We start from the raw sequence: 26,843 nt of genomic DNA on the forward strand, positions 1-26,843 counted from the left end.
ACTACTATGCTACAGCTCAGCATGCCACAACACAGTTTAGAAAATAAAGACAAAAATGTAAACTCCAAGGCTCCCAAATGCATTCAGGAATAAAAAGATACTCATTAGCATGACATGCAAGGTTGTCTGCAATTCAGCCTTGGCTAGACCCTGCAGCCTCATCTGCCGCCACCCCCTACCAACACACATACACACACACACAAGTATTACAGTCACAATTGCGCTTCTCATCAAGCCTTAATCACCCCGCATGCCGTGTATGTGCATTTACCATTTATTGAGCTATTTCAGAAGGGCAGGGCACTGAACAAAGCACTTTATACACCACACCTCATTTTACCCACATGACAATGCTGTGAGGTAGAGAGTATTTCTGAATTTTACAAAATTGTCTTAGAGAAACTGAATAGCTTGCCCAAGGACAAATATCTTGAGTATATGAACTTAAACCCAGGTCTGTTCTTACTTCAAAGGACATGCTCTGGATCCCAATTTCCCTGCCTAAATTTGCTCTATTTCCAAACAATGTCCAATTCATTCAAGATGCATCTAGAACAGTGGTTGGCAAGTAGTTGGCATTTAAGAGATATGTGCTGAATGAATGAATGAATGAATGCGTCCTCTCTGGAGGCTCCTCTGATTCCCTTACAAAACTCAGTTGCTCTCTCTACATTGTCACAAGACTTGTTTCAAAGCTCTATTATAAGGCTTCCCAGGAGGTAGGCTACACTTTCTACTTTTATGTACATATTATCCACTAGACTGGGAACCTTGTTTCACTTCGGTTCTATTCTCAGCCCCCTAACAAAAGGCTTGGCTTTTAACAAGCACTAAGTTTGTTAACTGAACGAATTTCCCTGAGGAGGCGAAGAGAGATGAGTAAGAGATTCACAATTCCTATTAAAACTTCTTTTTTCTTGGGAAATAAACAACATTCAGAGCTGTGATACACTCGAATGTGTGCTCTGTACATATTTCTAGGTTTCAGCTATCATGAGGCATCTAAATTTAACTCATTCAACACATTTATGAGTAATCTAAATACATACATATAATGGCTCTTAAGGAGCTTACAATCTAGTCAAGGAGACAAAACATAATAAAATATAAAGGCAAACAGTCAAACATGAGCTACCATGAGGAAATATATGACTAGATGTCACATAAAAGGTACAAAAAAATGCTGTGGGTTTGCATGTTGAAGACCACATTCTGGGCTAAGGCTGTGGGTCCGATTATCTGTCGACAGTCGGCACTGAGGCTATTTCCAGTCAGTTGCAAAATGAGGGGGGAAATGGGACACTGCAGTGTGTTTTCCACAGAAAGGTATTTAATTGAATTTTTAAAACTGTCTCTAATCTGACATCATGTTCCTCCTCCTTTCTTGATGTAAAAATGTAATTTCTTTTCACAAATAATGGTGAGAGGAGATGACCATTTTTATGCAGTTCCACAAAACTTGTTTTAAAATTTTTATTGGTATAAACATTCCAAGCATTTGGGAACTGCTGAGCTAAAGCATTCAAGAGAAGCATCAGAAAGAGGTAGAACCTGAAGCAAACACTGCAGGATGAACAGGATTTAGCTAGTTGGGGAGGAGAGAGATTTTAAGCAGGGGGAACAGCCTGCATAAAGTACAGAGGTATGAATGTTCATGTAAAGTTTGAAAAATAGCAACTAAAACTGCCTGATTAAAACTTGGAAAAATTGCAGCTGCAAATTCCATTTCTGGCAATATGACAAGCTAAGTACCTTTCTCAACTTCCACTGAAAACAAGTATAAATATTGGATTTTTTCATCTCCTCAAATAAACACACTGATGAGCTTACAAGAAAATAAGGAAGATTCAGATAAAGAACTAAGTGAAGACTGAAACCCAAGAAGGCAATCAAAACACACAAACTAGCTTTCTCCTTGAGGGCATTTACATAGACCAATGCAAGCTTCATTCTCCCAATCTAATGGGGTTCAAGGAATGCAATACAAAACTAACGTTCAACCTAAGGTGGAAAGCGTAATAGATACCCCTCCCTCATAATTTAAACTGGAACTACAAAGGTGATCAAGATAGAAACCCATCCACACATGTACAAAATCAGGAACTATAGTGAAAACCACTAGTCTCAAAACTTGGTATTGAAAAAAAAGGAAAATCTTTCTGCAAGTTCAACCACAAGCTGGCTCTCACAAGGGATTCCTACTGAATGGTCAAAAAAAAAAAAAAAACCTCAACCCAGGAATTTAAGTTGAAATGGTCACAAACTAAAAGTGGCCATAGGACACTAACAAAAGAATTACATAATCTCTGGAAAAATTCACTTCAACCTTGGCCTCAAAATAATTTTCACAAAAAGTTCCAGGAATAATGAGCTCATGGGCAAAAATTTGAAAACCCTCAGAGAAACAAAGCCCATAAATAAGAACTTCAGAAATAAAAAATGGCAGAATCAGACTTTCAAAGACTTCAGATACTTGAATTATAAGTCTGGATATGCAACGTGTTTAATAAGCTTAAAGAAATAAAAGGGATTGAAAATTAATAAAGAGTAAGACACTATGACATGATCAAGCAAAACTGAAAAAGAACAAAAAATTTCTCAAAATAAGAGAGAGTAACACAATGGATGCCTTAGCAGCAGAAAAGATACAACCAAAGAGAATTAGTGAATATACAGAAACTATATAGAATAGTATTCAGAAAGAGAGATAATATTTTTTTAATAAAAGCTAAAGACACAGAAGATAGACACAGAAAATATAATATAAAACTAGTCAATATTCTAGAAGAGGAGAAAAGAATGGGTTATAACCAATAGGTTTTAGAAAGCTGGTTTTAATACTCTGTTTACCCTTTTGGGTTCCCCTCTTCACTTAGTACTGGGTCTGAAAATAGCTGAAAATTTTCCATAACTGACAACAGATACACATTCACACATTCAAGAAGCCCAATTAATGCAATTAATCCTCTCAGTCCTCCCACTGCTAGGTCCAGACTATAGATGCAGTCATGGGAAGAGCAAAGCAGAACAGAGTTAATAAAGCCCCTACTTTCTGACCAGCAGAAAAAGGGAGCCCTAGGGAACTGGGGAGATAGTAGAGAGAGGAAAGCTCAGAAAAATGACCCCATAAAGTTAGCTTTGAACTTCAAGGCTTACTTCTGAGTCCATCAGCAATGTATGAGGGTTCCAGTTGGTCCAAATCCTCACCAACACTTGATACTGTCAGTCTTTTTAATTTTAGCCACTCTATTGGGTGTGTTAGGGCATTCTCAATATTGTTTTAATTTGCATTTTCCTAATGATTAATGATGCTAAGCATTTTTCACAAGTTTATTCGCCATCTGTATATCTTCTTTGATAAAGTGTTCAAATCTTTTGTCCATTTTTCTCTATTGGATTCTGTCTTACTGAGCTGTAAAAGTCTATATACTGAGTTTATATATAAATATATATGTTAGACAAATGTTTTATATGAAGGCAGCAGTGGAAATAGAAAGAACTGGTCAAATGTGTGAGTTTTTAGAAGTCTGTGGCTTGTCTTTTCATTTTCTTAAAGAGTCTTTTGACAAGTAAAAGATTTTAAATTTGATAAAGTCCAATTTCTCAATTATTCTTTTTTTTTGTATTTCAATAAAATATAAAATGGATTTTTATCTGATGTTGACATTTGATAACAGAAAATATTAAAAGGGTCCCTTAAAATAAATTCCAAATAAAAATCATTTAAAATATTGAAATACCATAAATATTTAACATTTAATAGTTATCATTCTTAACAATGAAATTTTAAAGTACATAAAACATTAACTGCCCTATCAGACAGTCTTTTTTTCAATTAATTAATTTTTTTTTATTTATTAAAAAAATAAAACATAATGGTACAAAAAGGTTGAAAGTAAAAGAACTGGAAAAGATATACTGTGCAAATATAAACCAAAAGGAAATGATATAAGAACAGATACAGTAGACTTGAAAGCAAAAGCATTACTAGAAATAAACAAGGGCACTTCATATCAACAAGTCCAATTTACTAGGAAGTTTTAAATTTGTATGCACTTAACTTCAAATTATATAGAGCAATAGAGCTACAAGGAAAAAATAGACAAATTCACTATCATAATAGGAGATTTAACATACTGCTGTCATTCACTGATAGAGGATACCTCTTTCAGAACCAGTAGTCAATTATTCTTACATAGTTTGCTTTTTGGGTCCTACTCAAGAAGTTTGACAGCACTTTATCAATAGATTGGTGGGACAAGTGATGTGGGAGGAGTCAGAAAAAACTCCTAGATTTCTGCCCTGGATGAATGAATAAATGCAACACCAAACTGAGACTATCCTCTCAAAGGACATCCATAACCCGCCATTAAACCAAATCATCTGTGCTGGATTCCCATTTTCCACTGACCTCCCAACAGCATTCTACATTGCTTACTTATGTCCCTTCTTTTCCCCTAGGTTCAAACCTTGAACCTTGCTTTGATATATTCAGTTTGAAAACAACTCTCATAGCTTCACCTTTCTTATCCATGCCAATGATTTCCAAATCTCCACCCTCTCTTTCAGGTAACAGTGGCATCCAACATTTATGGAGGGCCTTACTCTGTGACAGGCACTAAGCCTGTTTTCTGAATGCCTACTGCATATACTACTCTTCAGCCTATCATTAGTTTACACTCAACCCAACTCATCGTTCTTGACCTCAGTGCCAGTTCTCCATCCTGACACACCAGTTTCTGTCAGTGGTAGGTTGATGCTCCCAAATCGGAAACCTTGATATTATCACCTATCACTTTAGCTTCTCCTGTCTCCCCATATTCAATTAATTTAGTAGTTCTCCAACTATGTTACCTGAAACACTGGTGGTCTGGGAAATAGACTAAGGTGCCAAATATGGCCTTTTCCCAATTTGCATGAAAAAACTAAGGTAATATAATTTTAAGTTTTCCTACTATAAATTTTTCTTAAACCTCTTTCACCTGCTATTCCCTGTCTATTTTAGGATATAATATAAAGCAGTATCTGACTTAGGAAAAAAAATGTAGTTTGAAATTTAATACATAAATATTTCATAGTATTCCTCAGAATACCATTACTTTTAGGTACTCCATCACCTGAACATGTTTGAGCACCACTGAACTAATAATGTGCAACTCATATTCCTGCTAAATTGTTCTTTCCTGTGCAATATGGAACTTTTCCTATGAGGAAGTCAGACCAAGGTGGGAAAGGTCAGACCAATTTGCCTGAGAAAAGATTAAGAAGTAGGCTGCAACCATACTTCAATAAAAATTAATTAAAAAAAAAAAAGAAGAAGAAGTAGGCCATCAGAACACTCTATAATTTCTTCCTTCTTAATTCCAGGCTATGACTACCTATCCTCTGGCACCAAAGAGAATAACCAGCTAATAGGCAGAGGAGAAACAACTTTCATTGATCAGTGTTAGAATGACTAACTTTATATACTAGTCACAGCAAGTGAGACACCCCAGGCTGCATCCTCCAGTTAAACCAGCACGTTCTGAATTGTCTTTCTCTGCTGATAATCAGTATTTACTACCTCAGTGGTGCAAACACCTGCTAGTCACTAGGAATTCAACTGGGAGCAATGAACATGAACGAGTTCAACTACAGATCTGAGAAGGGGATCTCACTGTCACCCGTGGGAATAAAGAACAGTGCCCATGGTACCCCATTCATCCCACCTGTGGCAAACAGCAAATCTAGACAGAGCCCCCCTTGTTCAAGAGCATATGGAAAATAAAAGACCTGTTAAAAATATTGCAAATGGGGGAAAGAGAATATCATCTCTTGGAGAACAAACATACTTCTGAAAAACATTAATATTATGTCAGGAAAGTGGCATACTTAAATAGAACAGAAACATGACTTCAACAAAACAGCAACAGAAAGCTACAAGGGAGAGAAAAGAAGAGGATAAAAAGACAACAAATGAGAGCCTTTTAAATAAGGATGAAAGAAAAAATGGTGACTTCCAAGCAGAATAAAAATGCATAGTATTAGACACATTACCTATGGTATGTGGCATTCCTGCCAAAATATTTAAACATGAACTTAAGCATGAGGCAACGATGAGACAAATCCTAAATGTAGAACATTACACAAAACAATGATCAGGATTCTTTAAAAAGTCAATGTCAGAGACAAAAAAAAAAAAAAAGGCAGAAGAACTGTTATAGATGAAAGGAAACTAGAAACACGACAGTTAAAAGCAACATATGATCCCTAACTGGACTCAGACTCAAAAGCCAACAGCTACAAAGGACATTATTGGAACTAGGAAAATTTAAATATGAATTTTGTTAGATAACATTATTGTATGAATGTAAAATCTCTTTATGGTGATAAAAGAATTGTAGTTATATAGAAGAATATACTTGTTCTTAGGAGATATATGCTAAAATACTAAGAGATAAAACATCATGATGACCATAACTTGATATTGAATTGTTCAGCCAAAAAAAGTAAAATAAATCTGTGTAAATAAAACTGAGAAGGGAGAGTGAGGGTGAATGTGGAAGGGGGACGCGAGGGATTACCTATCCCCTCATATTTTAGGGAAACACATATAAGCAGTTTCCTATTCTCATTACTTATGAGTAATACTTAATTTTCTTAAATTCAATATAGACACCTCCCTTGTTTATCCAAAAAATCAGTAACCACCGATAACTTCTTTTTACACTAAAAATCATACCATTTTTTTAATAGTTTTTTAATATAGTCCTCTTTCTCATGAGGCCAGTACGACCTTGATACCGAAATCTAACAAGAACATTACAAAAAAGAAAAATTGTAGCCAAAATATCCTATGACTAGATGCAAACAAAAAAATAAAATATTAGTTAATTGAATCCAGCAATATGTATAAAAAGGATATCATGACTAAACGGGTTTATCACAGCAATGCGAAGTTAAACATTTGAAAATAAATGTAATTCACTACATTAACAAAGGGAGAAATCATATGATCATCTCAAAAGATGGAGAAAAAGCATTTGATAAAATTGAACATCCATTCATGACTACAGCAGCTGGCAACCTGAAACACCAATTGATGAAGACCAAAAAGAGCTCCAACAAAAGTCAGCTCTCTCTAACTAAATAATCTGAAAAGGGGCAGCCTAACAAGTCAGAAAACTTTCAGAAAATAAGCACCAAACAATACAGCCAAACACCACAGAGAAACCTGTGTGGTCTCACCCCACTCAAGTCAGCAAAGGACGAGCAGGGAGGGAACTTAGATTTCTACCCTTGCCAGGCTGTACTGTATCCCATCCACCCACCCCCTGCCAGGTTGGTGTCAGAGGAAGCCAAGTAGGGAGCCCGGGCTTTCATTATGCCCACTGCACAGTAACGAAGACTCTCTCAATGTGGTTTCAGTGCAGGCTGTGGAGAGCCTGCCACTCTCATGTGGCAGTAAATGAGGCCATGGAGGGAACAGCAACAAGGCACCACTGCACCCAGCCAGGGAGATATCCTGGGAACCAGAACTCCCATCCCAACCCTGCAATAAAGGGGAATTGCACATCCTGGGTGTGAAGGAAGGCTTAACAGGGAACCTAGTCATATACCCCAACCTGGCAATACAAAGGCAGAGTGCCCCCTTCCCCTTCCAGAGCAGTGTCACAGGAAGCCAGCTAAAGGACAGTGGGAAAATACCTTCAAAGCTCTGCAGGAAATTTTTCCAACCTAGAACTCGATGACCATACAAACTATTGATCAAGTGTGAGAAAGGAGATATTTTTCAGAAATGAAAAGACTTGCAAGAACTCAAATGCACCCTTTAGGCAAGTCCACTGATGTGACCGTCTCCTACAAGAACTTAAATCTGTCCTCCAGCAAACAAATTAAAATAACACAGGGGCCAGGAAATAATGAAATGGGAGAGTGGTGAAGGGACATTTCAGAATTACAAGAATATAGCTGACTTTATACAGATCAGAACAGGAAGTTAGGAAGAAATCATCAGGAAAAAGGAAAAAAAAAAAAAGCCCCGATAAAACTGCAAGTATGATTGCAAGTTTGGAAAAAATTAAGGATATGGTGAAGCAAATAATGCAAGGGAGAAAAAAGGGATTTAAAAACTAGGGGAGGGAGGAGGGAGAGAATATGATTTTTAAAAATCAAGATTCAGATATGACTCTTTTCCAGTCTCAAGCACTTTCTGCGCTACAAACAGCAGTGCACGTATGGCCAAGTCCAAGAACCACACCACGTATAACTACTTCCAAAATGGCATCAATAAACCCTAATCATACAGACATCTTTTAAGGAGGAGGAACCTAAGTTCCTAAGGATCTTGAACTTTTTCAAGAAACACAAGAATGGTCTAAAGAAGATGCACACCAATAAAACTAAGACCATCAAGGCCTCTGTCAAGCTCAAGGTCCTGAAAACTTGGGAGACATGCTTCTAATGACACTCCTCTGCTGATCTAAGGCTTCTACCAAGGCCAAAGTCAAAGCCAGAGCTCAGGTTCCCAACGGTGTCCCAGCCCCCACAGAGGCTGCAAAGTAGAGGTTTCAGTTTGCCAACATGAGGATGGAAGTACTCATGTGGTGCCCTGGGCTGCTCTTTACACAAGGCTGTTGTTCGGTGATATTTTGTGCATATAAATGTAAAATATAGATACATATCCAGATACAGAACAAAAGAAATTTAGCATAATTTTAAATTCTGAATGGATTATAAAAAGTTATATGACCCTGATGTTAAGAACATGCTCCTTCAAATGGGATCATGACAATGCACCAAAAAGGAAGAAAATGTTATTCTACCACCCTACATGACCTATGTTAAACAATATTTAAATATTCATAATAACACAATTTTCAGAGTTAACCTAAGGATAAATAAAGGAAAACTTGGTTCTGGTCATGGATCAGAATGAAAATGACCACATAAAAGTAAAAGTATAAGCTTAGAGAAAGTAGAGCTACCCTTCCCTTAGAAAGTGGGGCATCAAAGACACTATTGAAAGTTAATGAGGGGCTTCCCTGGTGGTGCAGTAGTCAAGAATCCACCTGCCAAGGCAGGGGACAAGGGTTTGAGGCCTGGTCCAGGAAGATCCCACATGCTGCGGAGCAACTAAGCCCATGCGCCACAACTAATGAGCCTGTGCTCTAGAGCCCGTGAGCCACAACTACTGAGCCCATGTGCCACAACTACTGAGACTGCACTCTAGAGCCTGTGTTCCACAACAAGAGAAGCCACCACAATGAGAAGGTCGCGCACTGCAACGAAGAGTAGCCCCGGCTCTCCACAACGAGAGAAAGCCCACACGCAGCAACAAAGACCCAATGCAGCCAAAAATAAATAAATAAAATAAAATAAAATTTTTTTTAATAATACTTTTTATTTTTTTATTTATTTTATTTATTTATGGCTGTGTTGGGTCTTCGTTTCTGTGCGAGGGCTTTCTCTAGTTGTGGCAAGTGGGGGCTACTCTTCATCGCGGTGCACGGGCCTCTCACTATCGCGGCCTCTCTTGTTGCGGAGCACAGGCTCCAGACGCGCAGGCTCAGTAATTGTGGCTCACGGGCCCAGGTGCTCCGTGGCATGTGGGATCTTCCCAGACCAGGGCTCGAACCTGTGTCCCCTGCATTGGCAGGCAGATTCTCAACCACTGCGCCACCAGAGAAGCCCTAAAATAAAATTTTAAAACAAGAAAGTTAATGAAATAAAGAGGATTAAGTATATTACATTAAAATGTAACCATTATAAAAATTAGAAATAATATAAATATATAAAACAGTGGAGAGGGCAGACAGCAGAAGCAAGAAGAACTACAATCGTGTAGCCTGTGGAACAAAAACCACATTCACAGAAAGATAGACAAGATGAAAAGGCAGAGGGCTATGCAGCAGATGAAGGAACAACATAAAACACCAGAAAAACAACTAAATGAAGTGCAGATAGGCAACCTTCCAGAAAAAGAATTCAGAATAATGATAGTGAAGATGATCCAGGACCTCAGAAAAAGAATGGAGGCAAAGATGGAGAAGATGCAAGAAATTCTGAACAAAGACCTAGAAGAATTAAAGAACAAACAAACAGAGATGAACAAAACAATAACTGAAATGAAAAACACACTACAAGGAATCAATAGCAGAATAACTGAGGCAGAAGAACGGATAAGTGACCTGGAAAACAGAATGGTGGAATTCACTGCCGTGGAACAGAATATAGAAAAAAAAATGAAAAGAAATGAAGACAGCCTAAGAGACCTCTGGGACAACGTTAAATGCAACAACGTTTCCATTACAGGGGTCCCAGAAGGAGAAGAAAGAGAGAAAGGACCAGAGAAAATATTTGAAGAGATTTTAGTCGAAAACTTACCTAACATGGGAAAGGAAATAGCCACCCAAGTCCAGGAAGGGCAGAGAGTCCCATACAGGATAAACCCAAGGAGAAACACGCTGAGACACATAATAATCAAATTGGCAAAAATTAAAGACAAAGAAAAATTATTGAAAGCAACAAGGGAAAAACGACAAATAACATACAAGGGAACTCCCATAAGGTTAACAGCTGATTTCTCAGCAGAAACTCTACAAGCCAGAAGGGAGTGGCATGATATACTTAAAGTGATGAAAGGGAAGAAGCTACAACAAAGAATACTCTACCCGGCAAGGATCTCATTCAGATTCGATGGAGAAATCAAAAGCTTTACAGACAAGCAAAGGCTAAGAGAATTCAGCACCACCAAACCAGCTCTACAACAAATGCTAAAGGAACTTCTCTAAGTAGGAAACACAAGAGAAGAAAAGGAACTACAAAAACAAACCCAAAACAATTAACAAAATGGTCACAAGAACATACGTATCAATAATTACCTTAAACATGAATGGATTAAATGCTCCAACCAAAAGACACAGGCTTGCTGAATGGATACAAAAACAAGACCCATATATACACTGTCTACAAGAGACCCACTTCAGACCTAGGGACACATACAGACTGAAAGTGAGGGGATGGAAAAAGGTATTCCATGCAAATGGAAATCAAAAGAAAGCTGGAGGAGCACTACTCATATCAGATAAAACAGACTTTAAAATAAAGAATGTTACAAGAGACAAGGAAGGACACTACCTAATGATCAAGGGATCAATCCAAGAAGAAGATATAACAATTATAAATATATATGCACCCAACATAGGAGCACCTCAATACATAAGGGTAATGGCTAACAGCTATAAAAGAGGAAATCGACAGTAACACCATAATAGTGGGGGACTTTAACACCTCACTTACACCAATGGACAGATCATCCAAAATGAAAATAAATAAGGAAACAGAAGCTTTAAATGATACAATAGACCAGATAGATTTAATTGATATTTATAAGCCATTCCATCCAAAAACAGCAGATTACACTTTCTTCTCAAGTGCGCATGGAACATTCTCCAGGATAGATCACATCTAGGGTCACAAATCAAGCCACAGTAAATTTAAGAAAACTGAAATCATATCAAGCATCTTTTCTGACCACAATGCTATGAGATTAGAAATGAATTACAGGGAAAAAAACATAAAACACAAAAACACATGGAGGCTAAACAATACGTTACTAAATAACCAAGAGATCACTGAAGAAATCAAAGAGGAAATCAAAAAATACCTAAAGACAAATGACAATGAAAACACGATGATCCAAAACCTATGGGATGCAGCAAAAGCAGTTCTAAGAGGGAAGTTTATAGCTATACAAGCCTACCTCAAGAAACAGGGCTTCCCTGGTGGCGCAGTGGTTGAGAGTCTGCCTGCCAATGCAGGGAACACGGGTTCGAGCCCTGGTCTGGGAGGATCCCACATGCCACGGAGCAGCTGGGCCCGTGAGCCACAATTGCTGAGCCTGCGCGTCTGGAGCCTGTGCCCCGCAACAAGAGAGGCCGCAACAGTGAGAGGCCCGCGCACCGCGATGAAGAGTGGCCCCCGCTTGCCACAACTAGAGAAAGCCCTCGCACAGAAACGAAGACCCAACACAGCCAAAAATAAATTTAAAAAAAAAGAAAAAAGGAACAAGAAAAATCTCAAATAAACAATCTAAACCCACACCTAAAGGAACTAGAGAAAGAAGAAAAAACAAAACCCAAAGTTAGCAGAAGGAAAGAAATCATAAAGATCAGAGCAGAAATAAATGAAATAGAAACAAAGAAAACGATAGCAAAGATCAATAAAACTAAAAGCTGGTTCTTTGAGAAGATAAACAACATTGATAAACCATTAGCCAGACTCATCAAGAAAAAGAGGGAGAGGACTCAAATCAATAAAATTCGAAATGAAAAAGGAGAAGTTACAACAGACACCGCAGAAATACAAAGCATCCTAAGAGACTACTACAAGCAACTCTATGCCAATAAAACGGACAACCTGGAAGAAATGAACAAATTCTTAGAAAAGTGTAACCTTCCAAGACTAAACCAGGAAGAAATAAAAAATATGAACACATCAAACACAAGTAATGAAATTGAAACTGGGATTAAAAATCTTCCAACAAACAAAAGTCCAGGACAAGATGGCTTCACAGGTGAACTCTATCAAACATTTAGAGACGAGCTAACACCCATCCTTCTCAAACTCTTGCAAAAAATTGCAGAGGAAGGAACACTCCCAAACTCATTCTATGAGGCCACCATCACCCTGATACCAAAACCAGACAAAGATACTACAAAAAAAGAAAATTACAGACCAATATCACTGATAAATATAGATGCAAAAATCCTCAACAAAATACTAGCAAACAGAATCCAACAACACATTCAAAGGATCATACACCATGATCAAGTGGGATTTATCCCAGGGATGCAAAGGATTCTTCAATATATGCAAATCAATCAATGTGATACACCATATTAACAAATTGAAGAATAAAAACCATATGACCGTCTCAATAGATGCAGAAAAAGCTTTTAACAAAATGCAGCACCCATTTATGATAAAAACTCTCCAGAAAGTGGGCATAGAGGGAACCTACCTCAACATAATAAAGGCCATATATGACAAACCCACAACAAACATCATTCTCAATGGTGAAAAACTGAAAGCATTTCCTCTAAGATCAGGAACAAGACAAGGATGTCCACTCTCACCACTATTATTCAACAGAGTTTTGGAAGTCCTAGCCACAGCATCAGAGAAGAAAAAGAAATAAAAGGAATACAAATTGGAAAAGAAGAAGTAAAACTGTCACTGTTTGCAGATGACATGATACTATACATAGAGAATCCTAAAGATGCCACCAGAAAACTACTAGAGCTAATCAATGAATTCGGTAAAGTTTCAGGATACAAAATTAATGCACAGAAATCTCTTGCATTCCTCTACACTAATGATGAAAAATCTGAAAGAGAAATTAAGGAAACACTTCCATTTACCACTGCAACAAAAAGAATAAAATATCTAGGAATAAACCTACCTAGGGAGACAAAAGACCTGTATGCAGAAAACTATAAGACACTGATGAAAGAAATTAAAGATGATACCAACAGATGGAGAGATATACCATGTTCTTGGATTGGAAGAATCAATATTGTGAAAATGACTCTACTACCCAAAGCAATCTACAGATTCAATGCAATCCCTATCAAATTACTAATGGCATTTTTTACAGAACTAGAACAAAAAATCTTAAAATTTGTATGGAGACACAAAAGACCCCGAATAGCCAAAGCAGTCTTGAGGGAAAAAAACAGAGCTGGAGGAATCAGACTCTCTGACTTCAGACTATACTACAAAGCTACAGTAATCAAGACAATATGGTACTGGCACAGAAACAGAAATATAGATCAATGGAACAGGATAGAAAGCCCAGAGATAAACCGACACACCTATGGTCAACTAATCTATGACAAAGGAGGCAAGGATATACAATGGAGAAAAGACAGTCTCTTCAATAAGTGGTGCTGGGAAAACTGGACAGCTACATGTAAAAGAATGAAATTAGAACACTCCCTAACACCATACACAAAAATAAACTCAAAACGGATTAGAGACCTAAATGTTAAGACTGGACACTATAAAACTCTTAGAGGAAAACATAGGAAGAACACTCTTTGACATAAATCACAGCAAGATCTTTTTTGATCCACCTCCTAGAGTAATGGAAATAAAGACAAAATTAAACAAATGGGACCTAATGAAACTTCAAAGCTTTTGCACAGCAAAGGGAACCATAAACAAGATAAAAAGACAACCCTCAGAATGGGAGAAAATATTTGTAAACGAATCAACAGACAAAGGATTAATCTCCAAAATATATAAACAGCTCATGCAGCTCAATACCAAAAAAAAAAACACCCCAATCCAAAAATGGGCAGAAGACCTAAACAGACATTTCTCCAAAGAAGACATACAGATGGCCAAGAAGTACATGAAAAGCTGCTCAACATCACTCATTATTAGAGAAATGCAAATCAAAACTACAGTGAGGTTATCACCTCACACCAGTTAGAATGGGGATCATCAGAAAATCTACAAACAACAAATGCTGGAGAGGGGGTGGAGAAAAGGGAACCCTCTTGCATTGTTGGTGGGAATGTAAATTGATACAGCCACTATGGAGAACAGTATGGAGGTTCCTTAAAAAAACTAAAATCAGAATTACCATATGACCCAGCAATTCCACTACTGGGCATATACCCAGAGAAAACCATAACTCAAAAAGACACATGCACCCCAATGTTCATTGCAGCACTATTTACAATAGCCAGGTCATGGAAGCAACATAAATGCCCACTGACAGACGAATGGATAAAGAAGATGTGGTACATATATACGACGGAATATTACTCTGCCATAAAAAGGAACGAAATTGGGTCATTTGTAGAGAAGTGGATGGATCTAGAGACCGTCATATACTGAAGTAAGTCAGCAAGAGAAAAACAAATATCGTATATTAGCGCATATATGTGGAACCTAGAAAAATGGTACAGATGAACCAGTTTGCAGGGCAGAAATAGAGACACAGATGCAGAGAACAAGTGTATGTACACCAAGGGGGGAAAGTGGCAGGGTGGTGGTGGTGGTGTGATGAATTGGGAGATTGGGATTGACATGTATACACTAATATGTATAAAATGGATAACTAATAAGACCCTGCTGTATAAAAAAATAAATAAAATAAAATTCAAAAATTCAAAAAAAAACAGTGGAAGGGGAAAGAGAGAAGTATTATAAAGGTACTCATCATCTTTCGTTTCAGGGTATCAACAAATACTGTCTAAAGTTAATTAAATTAAGAGAGAGAGAGATGTATCTAAGGGTTATGGGTTAACCACCAGAAGAACTGAAAATAAAATCAGTTAGTAGAGGCTGTTCCTGAAGGAGTGTGGGGTAGGGTAGAGAATTACTGCTCTTCATCATGAGCTCTTAAAACTATTTGATTTGTTAACACGTGCATTTATAGCTTTGACTAAAATAATTTTTAACATTTGACAAACACATTCTGTTGGTGAAGCTGTAAGGCAACAAGGCACTATCATACATGGGAATATGAACTGGCTCAACCTGTGTGGAGGAGAATTTGACACTTTTCACTAAAGTAAAATTTTACTTTACTATTTTACAATTTTACTAAAGTGAAATTACATATAAATTTACTCTATGACCCAGCAATCTCACTTCTAAAAATCTATCCCCATGGTATAATGGTATAAATACAAAAAAGGCACATACACAAGACTATTCATTGTAGCATCATATAACACTGGAAGCAACCTAAATGACCATCAGCATGAGAATGGTTGAATAACCCATGGACCATCCATCCAATGGAGTACTATGCTACCGCTACAGAGAATAAGCATGACCTCTATGTACTACTACAAGTGATCTCTTTAGAGGGTATAAAATGAGAAAAGTAAAGGAGAGAAAAGTGCACACAGAATGCTATCATTTGTCTGAAGGGTTGGTGAGGGGAAGTGTGAATATACTTACGTGTTTACCTTTTTTCTAATGAAATTAAAAATGAAAAAAAAATTTTTAAACTAGCTACCTACAGAGGAGGGAAGGAACAGGGTGGTGTGGGAAGGATAGAAGTTAGACTTTTCTGAATATACCTTTTTTGTAGATTTGGCTTTGAAACCATAGAAGTTTTTTATATAATTATAAAACAAAATTATTTTTAAAAAGCAATCCCAAAAGACTGAAAGAGAAAAAAAAAAACACACTATGAATTGAGTTGGAGACACAACCACAGAGAAACTATTTCTAGTGGTTTTAAAAAAGTAACTACTATATATTCCTAATGTGATATACTCTAAGGACAAAAAGAATCGCCAAATTGAAAAAAAAAAAACCAAAAACCAGTGTTCAGTACATACTGTTGGTGGTTGCTGTTGAGTTTTTGGTATTGCTGTTGAGTTTTTGGATATTGTGGGATAAAGCAAAAAGAGTACTTCTGTTGGTGTCATTGGAAATCAGGACTTTCGACATGAGTGATAAGAGATTCAGATATAAGAATAATGAGGTTAAATTAAAATGCTATGGTCTTGAATTGTAAATACCAATGTGAACATGTTATGTAGTTACCTTAAACACACACACACACACACACACACACACACACACACACACTCTTCCTAGTTCTGACCCCTGGAGAAGCCTAGAAATAATGCTACTAGGTTATTTCTAGTAGCAAATAATAATATTTGCTACTAGAAATAACCTAGTAGCCAAAAAAAAAAAAAAAAAAAAAGTTCTAAAACCCAGATTCTAATCTCTAACACCATTTCCCACCAAAAGGAAGCAAGACTCCCTAGAGGAACAGCAGAAAACAGGTCTGGAGCAGGAAACATGCAAGATGAGTCTGCAACATGTCATCATACCAAAAGGCAAGGGAGCTACTAAAAACTACTGAGATTCTGTCAAAAGGACTCTAGAAATTAACTTAAAGAAGCTTCCACTAGACAAAGATAGGGCAAATTAACATCAATGAGGATAACTACAGTAGAGTGAAATATAGCACACAGGTTTAAATCTATGCGTTTCAAGTGATAGAAAGAAAAGAATCAGTCACCTTGGGAAAATGCTAGGAAACTAACTCAGTCTGAAAAACGAATAAACTGAATCAAATATTTATTCTGCCATTCCTATATGAACTGCACCTTAGGGTAACCAAATAGTTGATATGCAGAAGTTTTTCTTTATAGAAGTATTCTAGCTAATATCAAGAAGAAATGATGGAAATAAAATATCACCATTTTATAGCCCCTAATAAATTAATGGATCAAAAAGAGATAACCAGACATACTTTACTTCAAAATAATCTAGGACTAGGAGGCAGAGGAGCGTTATGGTCAGTTATCTATAAATGGAACTAAGAAAGCCATAAATTAGTAAGTGCTGAAACTGAGTGATGGGCATTTGGGGGCTCATTATACTATTCTCTCTACTATTATAATGTCTAAATTTTTCCAAAATAAAAAAATTTAAATAATTTTAGCACTCAGAAAAAAAGGAATGAAGTTATATTAAAAAGACAAGAAGTGAATACTGATACCAGCTAAACAGATAAATATAAATGGGGTAAATCTTTTCTAAAACTGAATAAAATGTTTAGTTATTGGTGAGAGAGGAGGCATAAAATATTCTTAAACGCTATTATCATTTTAATTATTTACATGCTCATCTTATCTCTCTTAGTAGACTTTAAGCTTCTTTTCTCCCAACCAGTAAGAGAAATAATGCTTTGCACATACCAGGATCACAAACCTTCAAATAAATTCAGTAAAATATATAACACATTATCCTAACATACTCATAAAGAAAAAGCAAATACTTTGTCTTTTAAAAAAAAAAAAAACTATAAAAAGGAACACTTGCTTTCTTTTGACTTTTTTTTTTAACTCTAGGTTCTTCAGACAAGAGTGTCCCATCCACTCCAAACAATATTAATGACAGCTGCCATTTACTAAACGGTCATTTTTCTGCTGAGGGCTAAACATAAGGTTGCTTTTAATCCTCACAACAACACTAGAGGTGAATTTATTAGCTTCCTTTTATAAATTAAAAAACTGAGGCTCAGAAACTTAGAACTCAGATGGGGATCGTGCGTGTCTGTGGGGACTCAAACCCTAGTGTCTCCGAGGCCCACATCCCCCTCGCTCCTCTCACGCCCTGGAGTACAAGAACTGTTTGCCTGAAGTCAAACAGCATCCTTCTCTAGATTGGTTTCCTTCCTCCTATTTATTCATACAGTCTAGGCGAGATCAATGCAACATCCCTGAAACCTTTCCTGTGGCTAAAGTGAGTTCAGAAGTTTATTTTTTCTCTTCCTAAATCTAACATGGACAAATTTCCCCTCAGCGACTCGGCCCAGCCCACTTGAAATCTTACTCATCTAACCAAGCACACACATTCACTACGGCGCCCTTAAAGATTTCTTCCTTTCTCACCACAGACTAAAATGCCTTCTCCCAATTATAACTTTTCACTTTTCCTCAGAAAAGCAAACACATTATATAACCAGTCCTCACCTTCCAAACACTCATTTATAATATAACTTTGCTAACCTTGGCAAGTCATCTTTGATTCTTCTCTCACCTCTTACATGTAATTTGTCACCAGGTCTTGTCAATTCTCCCTAAAATCTCTCTCAAAGTCGTCCTTTTTCTTTTGAAAACTAAAACCTCACTTTGGACCTTGATCTTCTGCAGTACAAATTATAACACTTCCATAAACCAGTGGTCTCCAATTTTTTTCCATGCATTCCTCCCTATCAGTAAAAAAATTTGAGCATACATCTGATATATGTATTTTTATTTATAAATTATAAGAATGTCTTACTACAGTCATCTATAGTATATTATTAGAAAACACAAAAACAAATTTTGAAGATTGATATAGAAACAAATATAGGTTCTAACATATTTTTTTCACACCCCCAGCATGTGGATCATGCTGCACAACCCGGAGATATCACTATTCTAAACTACTGCTGCCAGAGTAATCTTCCTAAAAACCCAAGTCCGATCATACTACATTCCCAACTCAATCCTTCAATGGCATGAGGTCCCAGTAGCACAAACCTGCTTTTTCAACTTCATCACCTATAATCTTTTCCCACATATTCTGTATTTCAGCTATACCTGTAATCTCCCTCTTTTACACACAGTTCCTTTCATCTGGAATGTCCTTATGCCTGACATACATAACAGTATCTCTAAGAGAAAAATACATTCTTTTTTTTGTTTGTTTTGTTTTGGTTTTGGCTGCACCGTGCCACATGTGGGGTCTTAGTTCCCCAACCAGGGAACGAAACTGTGCCCCCTGCATTAGAAGCGTGGAGTCTTAACCACTGGACCGCCAAGGAAACCCCAAAAATACATTCTAACTGCCATAACCAAATTACAAATAAACTTTTGGGATGTAACCTACCTTTTCTACAAGAACTCATATATTTTGAACATATATTTTGTTACTTCCTTTATTTGGTTCCTTTTCAAGTCCATACTTAGAAATACTTAGAATGGGTATGGATTTCAATTAAAGTAGAGGAGACCAACTTTGCTTTGTTTCCTTTGGTTTACTTCCTTGTTTATCTTTCCATTTTAGAACAAAATCCTTTTAAGCAAAAAGGATGTTTCAAATCCAGAGATTAATTCCCCCTAGGGCCAGGTAAAAGGCTGAACCTTTGTAACCCACAAGAATTCCTGCCAGGAACTTACACAGAGATTTAACAGCCTGAATAAAAACATGTTTTCCTACAGCAATACTCCAGGTTTTTATCTTCCCTGCTTCAACCTTCCTATCTCCTGTGCAAACCCCTCCAAGTTGACTGCAATGACTCAGATTAGAATGATGGAGATGCAGCAAAACATTTTCCAGAAAAGTCATGAAAATTCAACGGACTCTGGGTACTAATAATGGGGAGCTCAGTCTCCAGCAAGACTTCTGTTCCACCACCCCAAGTCTTTGTACTCTCTTCTATGGAGACTGGGAGGGGAGCGCCGAGGTGGAAAGAGGAAAAAGAGGCAGGGGAGGGCCCTGGAGAGGAAGTCACATTTCAACTCCCTAGTCTTATCCCACAGAAGGAAGATATGTCAGTTGGGCTACACAACAGGCCTCAAGAAGAAGCCAGCCTGTGGTGCATTTTGGTAATGGAATCCTTTAATGGGCTATCCAAAAAAAGCCTGGAGCAGAGCAATCTTAAAAAGCCAAGGCTGCTTCTCTGTATCAGAAAACAAAGATGGGCTTATCCCCACTTCCAAGTCATAAAACTTCCGCTGTTCTTCCTCCAGAAATCCCTCCTCCCTTCTCCAAATCTCACTTTTCTTTCAGTTCCAGTTTCACCCTCTTCTGAGAACCTATCTCTGTCTACTCTGATCTTTCGTTTTCTATACAACTCATGTGGGCCAAATCATAACCACAATGAGATATCACTTTACAAAAGTGCAATTGCTTTGGAAAACAGTTTAACAGTTCCTTAAAAAGGGTTACCATATGATCTAGCAATTCCACTCCTAGGTATATACCCAAGAGAAATGAAAACATATGTCCCCACAAAATGTTCACATCAACATTATTCCTAACAGTGAAAAAGTGGAAACAACCCAAATACCTAACAACTGATGAATGGATGAATAAAATGTGGTTTAACCATACAATATTATTCAATGATAAAAAGTAATGAAATGCTCATATATGCTATATCATGAATAAACTTGGGAACCATTATGTTTAGGGAAAGACAAAGGATTATATTTTATATGATTCCATTTATATGAAATGCCCAGAATTGACAAATCTATAGCAACAATAAGTAGGTTAGTGCTTGCCTACGGCTGAGAGGGTTTGAGGGGAATGGGGAGTGACCACTAATGGGTATGGGGTTTCTTTCTGGAGTGATGAAAATGTTCTGGATTTGGATAGTGGTATTTGGAGTATACTGAAAACCATTTAATTATATACTGTAAAAGAGTAAGTTTTATAGTACGGTTTATTTAATAAAGTTGTTTGCAGATTACCACAGCCTACAAGGCCCTGCTCAGGGCCCCAGTCTCTCTCTGACCTCACCCCAGCCTCCCTGCCATCAGTCACTACCCAAACCCACTATCAGTTCCTGAAATCCGTCTAGGGTTTTCTTGCCTCGAGGCCTCGGTATATGCTCCACTCTGCCTGGAATGAAAAGTTTTGTGAGTTTCTTTACATGACTAATGACTTCTCATCCTTTAAGTCTCAGCTCAAATGTCATCTCCACAGTAAGCCCTCCCTCACTACTCTTATCTAAAATAGGACAGCCGCTCCCATCATCCTCTCTTAGCATCTTGTGTTTATAGCACATCCACAGAGCTTTATGTGAACCGATTTTTTTTTCACGTGAACTGATTTTTTTTAATCTGTCAGGTCCACCAGATTGTAAACTCCAAGAAAGTAGGATTAAATATTATTCCCATTAACTCCCGATGTTTAACAATTCCTGGCATTTTAGTGTCTATTAGGTGGTAATTAACATTTTTATTTCCCTGTGTCCTGTCTTCACACATACTGCTCCCTCTTTTGAGACTACTACCACTACTGCCACCACCACCGTCACCACCATGATCAGCACAGCCATCACCATGGCTTCTACTCCCTCTGCCACCATTCTTACCCCCTTCACACCCTTACTCATCTCTCCTGTCTCAACTGAAACATCATCTTGATGAAGCATTCCTTCTTTGGAAGCCCTCCTTAGGAGACAGTCTCTCCTTCACTTATTCACCTATTCATCACCGGCTCCATCTCCACTATAGCAATGATCTTATTGTCCGACACTCAGGTTTCCTGGTGGGGAGGGGACCTGGAGGGAGTGGTTTTGTTTTACACTCCTGTCTCACTACTATTTTGGAGAGCCTTAAAGCAAAATCTTTTCATTTTTGTGTCCCTAGTACTTAGCATATGACGGGGCACATAACATAGTACTGAAGACAAGTCTACAGGCTAATGCAGAATAAACACCACCACAAAGCCAAATCAGCTGCCCTGTCCTGTCTGTATGCCTTCATATCTTTGAGTATGCTTTTCTCCAAGTCCACAAATGTCAGGTTTCTTCAAACTCACTTAGAATACTTCCTTCAATTACTTACAATCCACTTCCTGCCCTTGGTGCCTGGAAACAATTTCTAGTATGTCACCACAAGCAATATTAAACTGCCACAGTTTCCTGCTGTGTGTCTACATTATCAGTTAAATTGCTTCATATTAACCACATTCCAGTCCACTGGGATCACTCAAACACTAAATAAGATTTAAACATACCTGTTGAAGACTGACAGTTACCATTGCTCCTTTTCTCTCTCTAGATAAATAAATGTCTGCTCAGGTTTAAGGTTTAGGAGCTTTCCAGAGTGCTACCTGCATACTGGTGACCTTTTCTTTCCTTTGTCAAGTAGATGTTTGGTCTGAGGCAAGACAAGTTTCCTTTATTAAAATGAACATGAACACTCTTCAGAAAAAATAAGGAACTGCTGCCTAGACCAGGACAATTTGGCTTAAAAACTTAACACTTAAACACTCTTCCTCCTCAAGAGTTCAAATAGCAAACTGTTATTTTTTAGCTCTACGTACATTCAACCCAAAGCCTTTAGTTCGGAACTTAATTCAGATCCTCACTATTTCTTAAAAGCATTCCATAAACTCTTCCTAAACAACATTATGTGTCAGGTACTGGGTTTGACACAGGGAACTCAAAGACAAGTAAGACAGTCCCTGCTCTCAAGAAGTTTATGTCGGGCTTAGTATAGGAGGCACACAAGGAACTGGATTTAGTGCTATGACAGTGATAAACACAGGGAGCCAAGAAACAGACAAAGGACACCTGGCCTAGGTGGGGGGAGAGGGTGCACATATGAAGGACACCTGGCCTATGCTGGGGGGGGGGGGGCGGTCCACAGATGAAGGACACCTGGCCTAGGTTGGGGACGAGGGGGCACGGATGAAGGACACCTGGCCTAGGCTGGGGATGAGGGGGCACGGATGAAGGACACCTGGCCTAGGTTGGCGATAAGGGGGCACGGATGAAGGACACCTGGCCTAGGTTGGCGATAAGGGGGCACGGATGAAGGACACCTGGCCTAGGTTGGGGACGAGAGGGCACGGATGAAGGACACCTGGCCTAGGTTGGGGACGAGGGGGCACGGATGAAGGACACCTGGCCTAGGCTGGGGACGAGGGGGCACGGATGAAGGACACCTGGCCTAGGTTGGGGAAGAGGGGGCACGGATGAAGGACACCTGGCCTAGGTTGGGGAAGAGGGGGCACGGATGAAGGACACTGGCCTAGGCTGAGGAGGGGTGGGGGCAGGGCACTGGCATCAGGGTAGGATTCCTCGGGATGGCATCTGATCTAAGGCCTATAAACACCCATTCTCTCATTTGAAAAATGTAGCTAACAGTAGCTACATCATTGGACAGTTGTGAGGATTTGATAAAATGGTTCACATAAAGCACTACCACCATGCCTGACACAGAGATTGTGTTCAACCAGCCTTAGCTCAAAAGGAAAGACTGAACAAGCACTGAACCTCAACACCTGTGCCTAGCAACTCACCTGCTTTACTACTGATCATATAACAGACACCAGCTTCACAATTACACAGAGTATTGTTTTTAATCAATTTTTATGTTTTAATGAGAGAATGTTCAGTCCTGCTCTGCATGTTCAGTCTAATTCCTGGATTATCAAAACCTTTTTCTCCATTACCTGAAACTCACAGTTCTCTGACATTTCTGGTATAAAATATAGCAGTTTTCTTAGTCTTTTGATGGAGAAGGTATAAAAGAAACTACCAATTACCGACTTTTTAATATGGGCCCAGCAGTGATGTTGAGACTGTGTTTATTGTGCATAATGACCCTGCAACATATAGTCTTCCCCATTTTACCCTCAGAGCAACTGAGGCGGAAAGAGGTATTTTGTACAAAGTTTCGTAGTCAGCAGACAAAAGAACCGGAATAGGAATCCAAATCTGATTCCACATTGTTAGCCTGACTGGACCACACAATATCAGAGATGAGGAGAGAAAGCACAGGTGGCCAGAGCGCTCTCCTGCTCAGAGGGGCACCCCATGCTCTCCTCCCCCACCCCCAAGACTGTCCTACACAACAGAGCCCGCACACTTAGACTTCACCTCAGCCAGGTGGACACCTTGAGCTCAGTCTGTTCTTTCCTGTCAGGATGGAACAGACGGTCAGTAGTAATCAAAGCCCTGTTTCCCCCCAAAATTAAGGCAGCGCCTAAGAAGATGGCTTCCTCACCACCTGCCCATCCTCATTCCTACCTGCAGGCAGAAGCTACACAGTCAACAGTCACCATAAATCACAACTACTTCTCAGAATTTCTCTTCATACTCTCTTTCAGCCTCACCACAAGCTAACATAATTCCCATGTCTAAGTTTTTATCACCAAGCAGTCTAGTTTCAAGATCAAGAAGGCTATTCTTTACACTAATTTGCTTAATAGAATTTCATGCATTAGTATAAGTTCTCTTGCCCAAGCACTCAGAGATAGGCTCCACAAAACAGTCTTAAGAAATGTATTTGTCAACCTGCAACGTTCAAGAGCAAGACAGAGACCTGATGCCTAGTCATCCAAACTTCCACTTGTTGGATCTTCAGGCTGATTCTGACACTGACTTGCCTCATATCTGGCAAGTTTCTGAACTTCTCTGTAACAAGAAAGGTAAGCATCCTCACAAGTATACTCTGCGACTCTATGGTGGCTTTTGTGAAGTGTTTCTAAGTGCTATTGAAATCCCAAGTTTACAACTCTTACTTGGAAGCAGGAGCTAAACTTGGAGTGCCTCTTTAATCCCAATGCTTCACACACTACGTCTTTTTACCTCCCAAGCTTCCTAAGCTCTTATTTGGAGCATGCTTCGTTTCCCCCTCATTTCCACAAAAATCAAGAATTAACAGTGTACTCATCCAACTCTTCCATTTTCATTATCATAAGCAAACTTTTCTAGTCTCCGGGCTGCTGCAGCCTGTTAAGACACATTTTGTGAATGGAGGCCTAAGCCAGTCAGGGGACTACAAGGCTGGGCAAAGGACACACTTCATGGACATCGACGGGACAAGAGATGCAATGCTTGAATAATTATTAGATTTCACCCATAAGGCCCTTCCCCTTTCAAACTTCCCTAGCATAACTCACAAAATGCTGAAGTAAACACATGTCTCAGACTTTCTTGTAAGCGGGTTTAAAGTATCCCATGAAAGCTTTTTTAAGGAAAAGCCTGCGCTGCTAACTGGGTTTTTCAGTGCCGTTAAACAATTCTATTACTCATAGAGAAAAAGTGAACATTTGTTAGTGATTAGAGATAAGGCATCTCATGTTCTGGAACTGAGGAAGGGAGAGGCCAAAAGAGGACCTGGCTGGGAGGGGAGATAGAGTCCAAACCAACACACCCAAATGGGACTGCATAAAAGTTGCACTTTCCAAAGTCAACTTCTAGGTCTAGAAAGAGGGCAACAATGTTTCAATGGGTTCCCAAGTCAGATGTATCAACGTTTTCCCGGGAAAACTAACCCCTCACCAGGGACTCCAGATGAATGAATGAGTGAGGGAATTTGCCAGACTGAATTACAAAACCTTTCCAACGATTATCAAGATCAGGTGCTCGGTTACAGCACAGAGGTATCTTCCCTCACAGCCTTTGGCCCTCGCTGTGGGGAGACTTGCATAGACAGGAGGGGGAAACAGGAGAAGAGAGAAAAGGGCCTTCCTCCCCAGGCCATCCAGACCTTCAGTCCCTGAGTGGCCCCTCCCTCTGAAAATCTCACGCGACTTTTATGGGGACCCACAGGCCTTAAGCAGCCAGACTGCCACCTCAGGACCTGCCCGACTCTCAGGGGCGCCCCAAACACCCATTTGGGGAGTTGCTTCTAGAGATTTCTCGCCCTCCCCCCAACAGTTGTGTGACCGTTTTCAGAGGCTCTCTGTAACCCCGGGGAGGGGGCCACCTTGTAATCTCAGCTGTTCCCGCCCTCAGGTGAGGAGGGGACAACTGACCACCAGCGCCCTTCCACCCCGCGCGCACCCCGCCCCCGAGCCTCCCTGGATCGTCATGACAACCGTCCCCCTCCCCGCGTGACGCCAGCACGCGGGGAGCCCCTTGGGCCCCGGCAACAAGTCCCCCGCGCGGCCCGAGGCCTGCAGCCCTTGCCCTGCAGCCCTTGCCCGGCCTCGCCGCCCCTCGCCCGGCCCGGCTCCGCCCGGCCCGGCCGCACTCACTTGATCCTGGAGCCCATGGTCCCCGGGCCTCCTCATGGGCCCGCGGGCCCCGCTCGGCGCTGCGCTGCCCGCCCGCCTGCGGCCGACCGGCCTCCCTCCGGCGTTCTCCCCGCCCCTTCCTCCCTTCCCTCAGGCTGGGGCCCGCCCGCTCGAGGCTCGCTCCCCCGCCGCCGCCGCCGCCTCCCGGGGTTAATGCACTCGCTTCAGCCCGGCGAACGCCATGGTCGCCGGCGCGCGTGCCCGGCGCGCGCCGCCCCCTCCGCCTCACACCGCCGCCCCCTCCCGCCCGCACCGCCGCCGCCCGTGGGGGCTGCCGGGAAGTGTAGTCCGCTCGCGGGAGGCAGTGCCGCCTGAGGGCGGTTGCGGCGGCGGGAACCGCGCATCCGCCGGGGTGGACTCCCGGAGCTCGGTGCGTGGTGCTTTCCGGGTGCAGGCACCTAAAGAGCTCCCCTCCCACTGTTCTCCTATAGAAACCAACACCTACAACCCCTCTGAAAAGATCTTCATCCCATAGAGACCCCCAAGCTCACCTGAAGAAACCTTTACCCATTCCTCTCCTGTGGGGTCCTCCCACCCGGTGGCTCTGGCGTAGAGATAATCTG

General features: G+C 39.9%; 1 protein-coding gene across 9 annotated transcripts in view; it reads right to left on the reverse strand.

Annotated features, from left to right (window-relative positions):
* DENND1A (DENN domain containing 1A) overlaps positions 1-26,384 on the reverse strand; it is a 537,868-nt gene extending 511,484 nt beyond the window's left edge. For 8 of the 9 annotated variants that reach the window (XM_007194701.2, XM_007194703.2, XM_007194700.2 and 5 more), the window contains exon 1: positions 26,242-26,384. In XM_007194701.2, coding sequence (XP_007194763.2) covers positions 26,242-26,258 — 17 coding nt within the window. In that variant the 5' untranslated portion in view covers positions 26,259-26,384. The remainder of the gene's footprint in view (positions 1-26,241) is intronic. The other variant, XM_057548160.1, reaches the window with a different exon arrangement.
* Positions 26,385-26,843: the final 459 nt, after the last annotated feature.

The sequence above is a fragment of the Balaenoptera acutorostrata genome, chromosome 6 (assembly GCF_949987535.1).
Source record: "Balaenoptera acutorostrata chromosome 6, mBalAcu1.1, whole genome shotgun sequence".
Lineage (NCBI taxonomy): Eukaryota > Metazoa > Chordata > Mammalia > Artiodactyla > Balaenopteridae > Balaenoptera > Balaenoptera acutorostrata.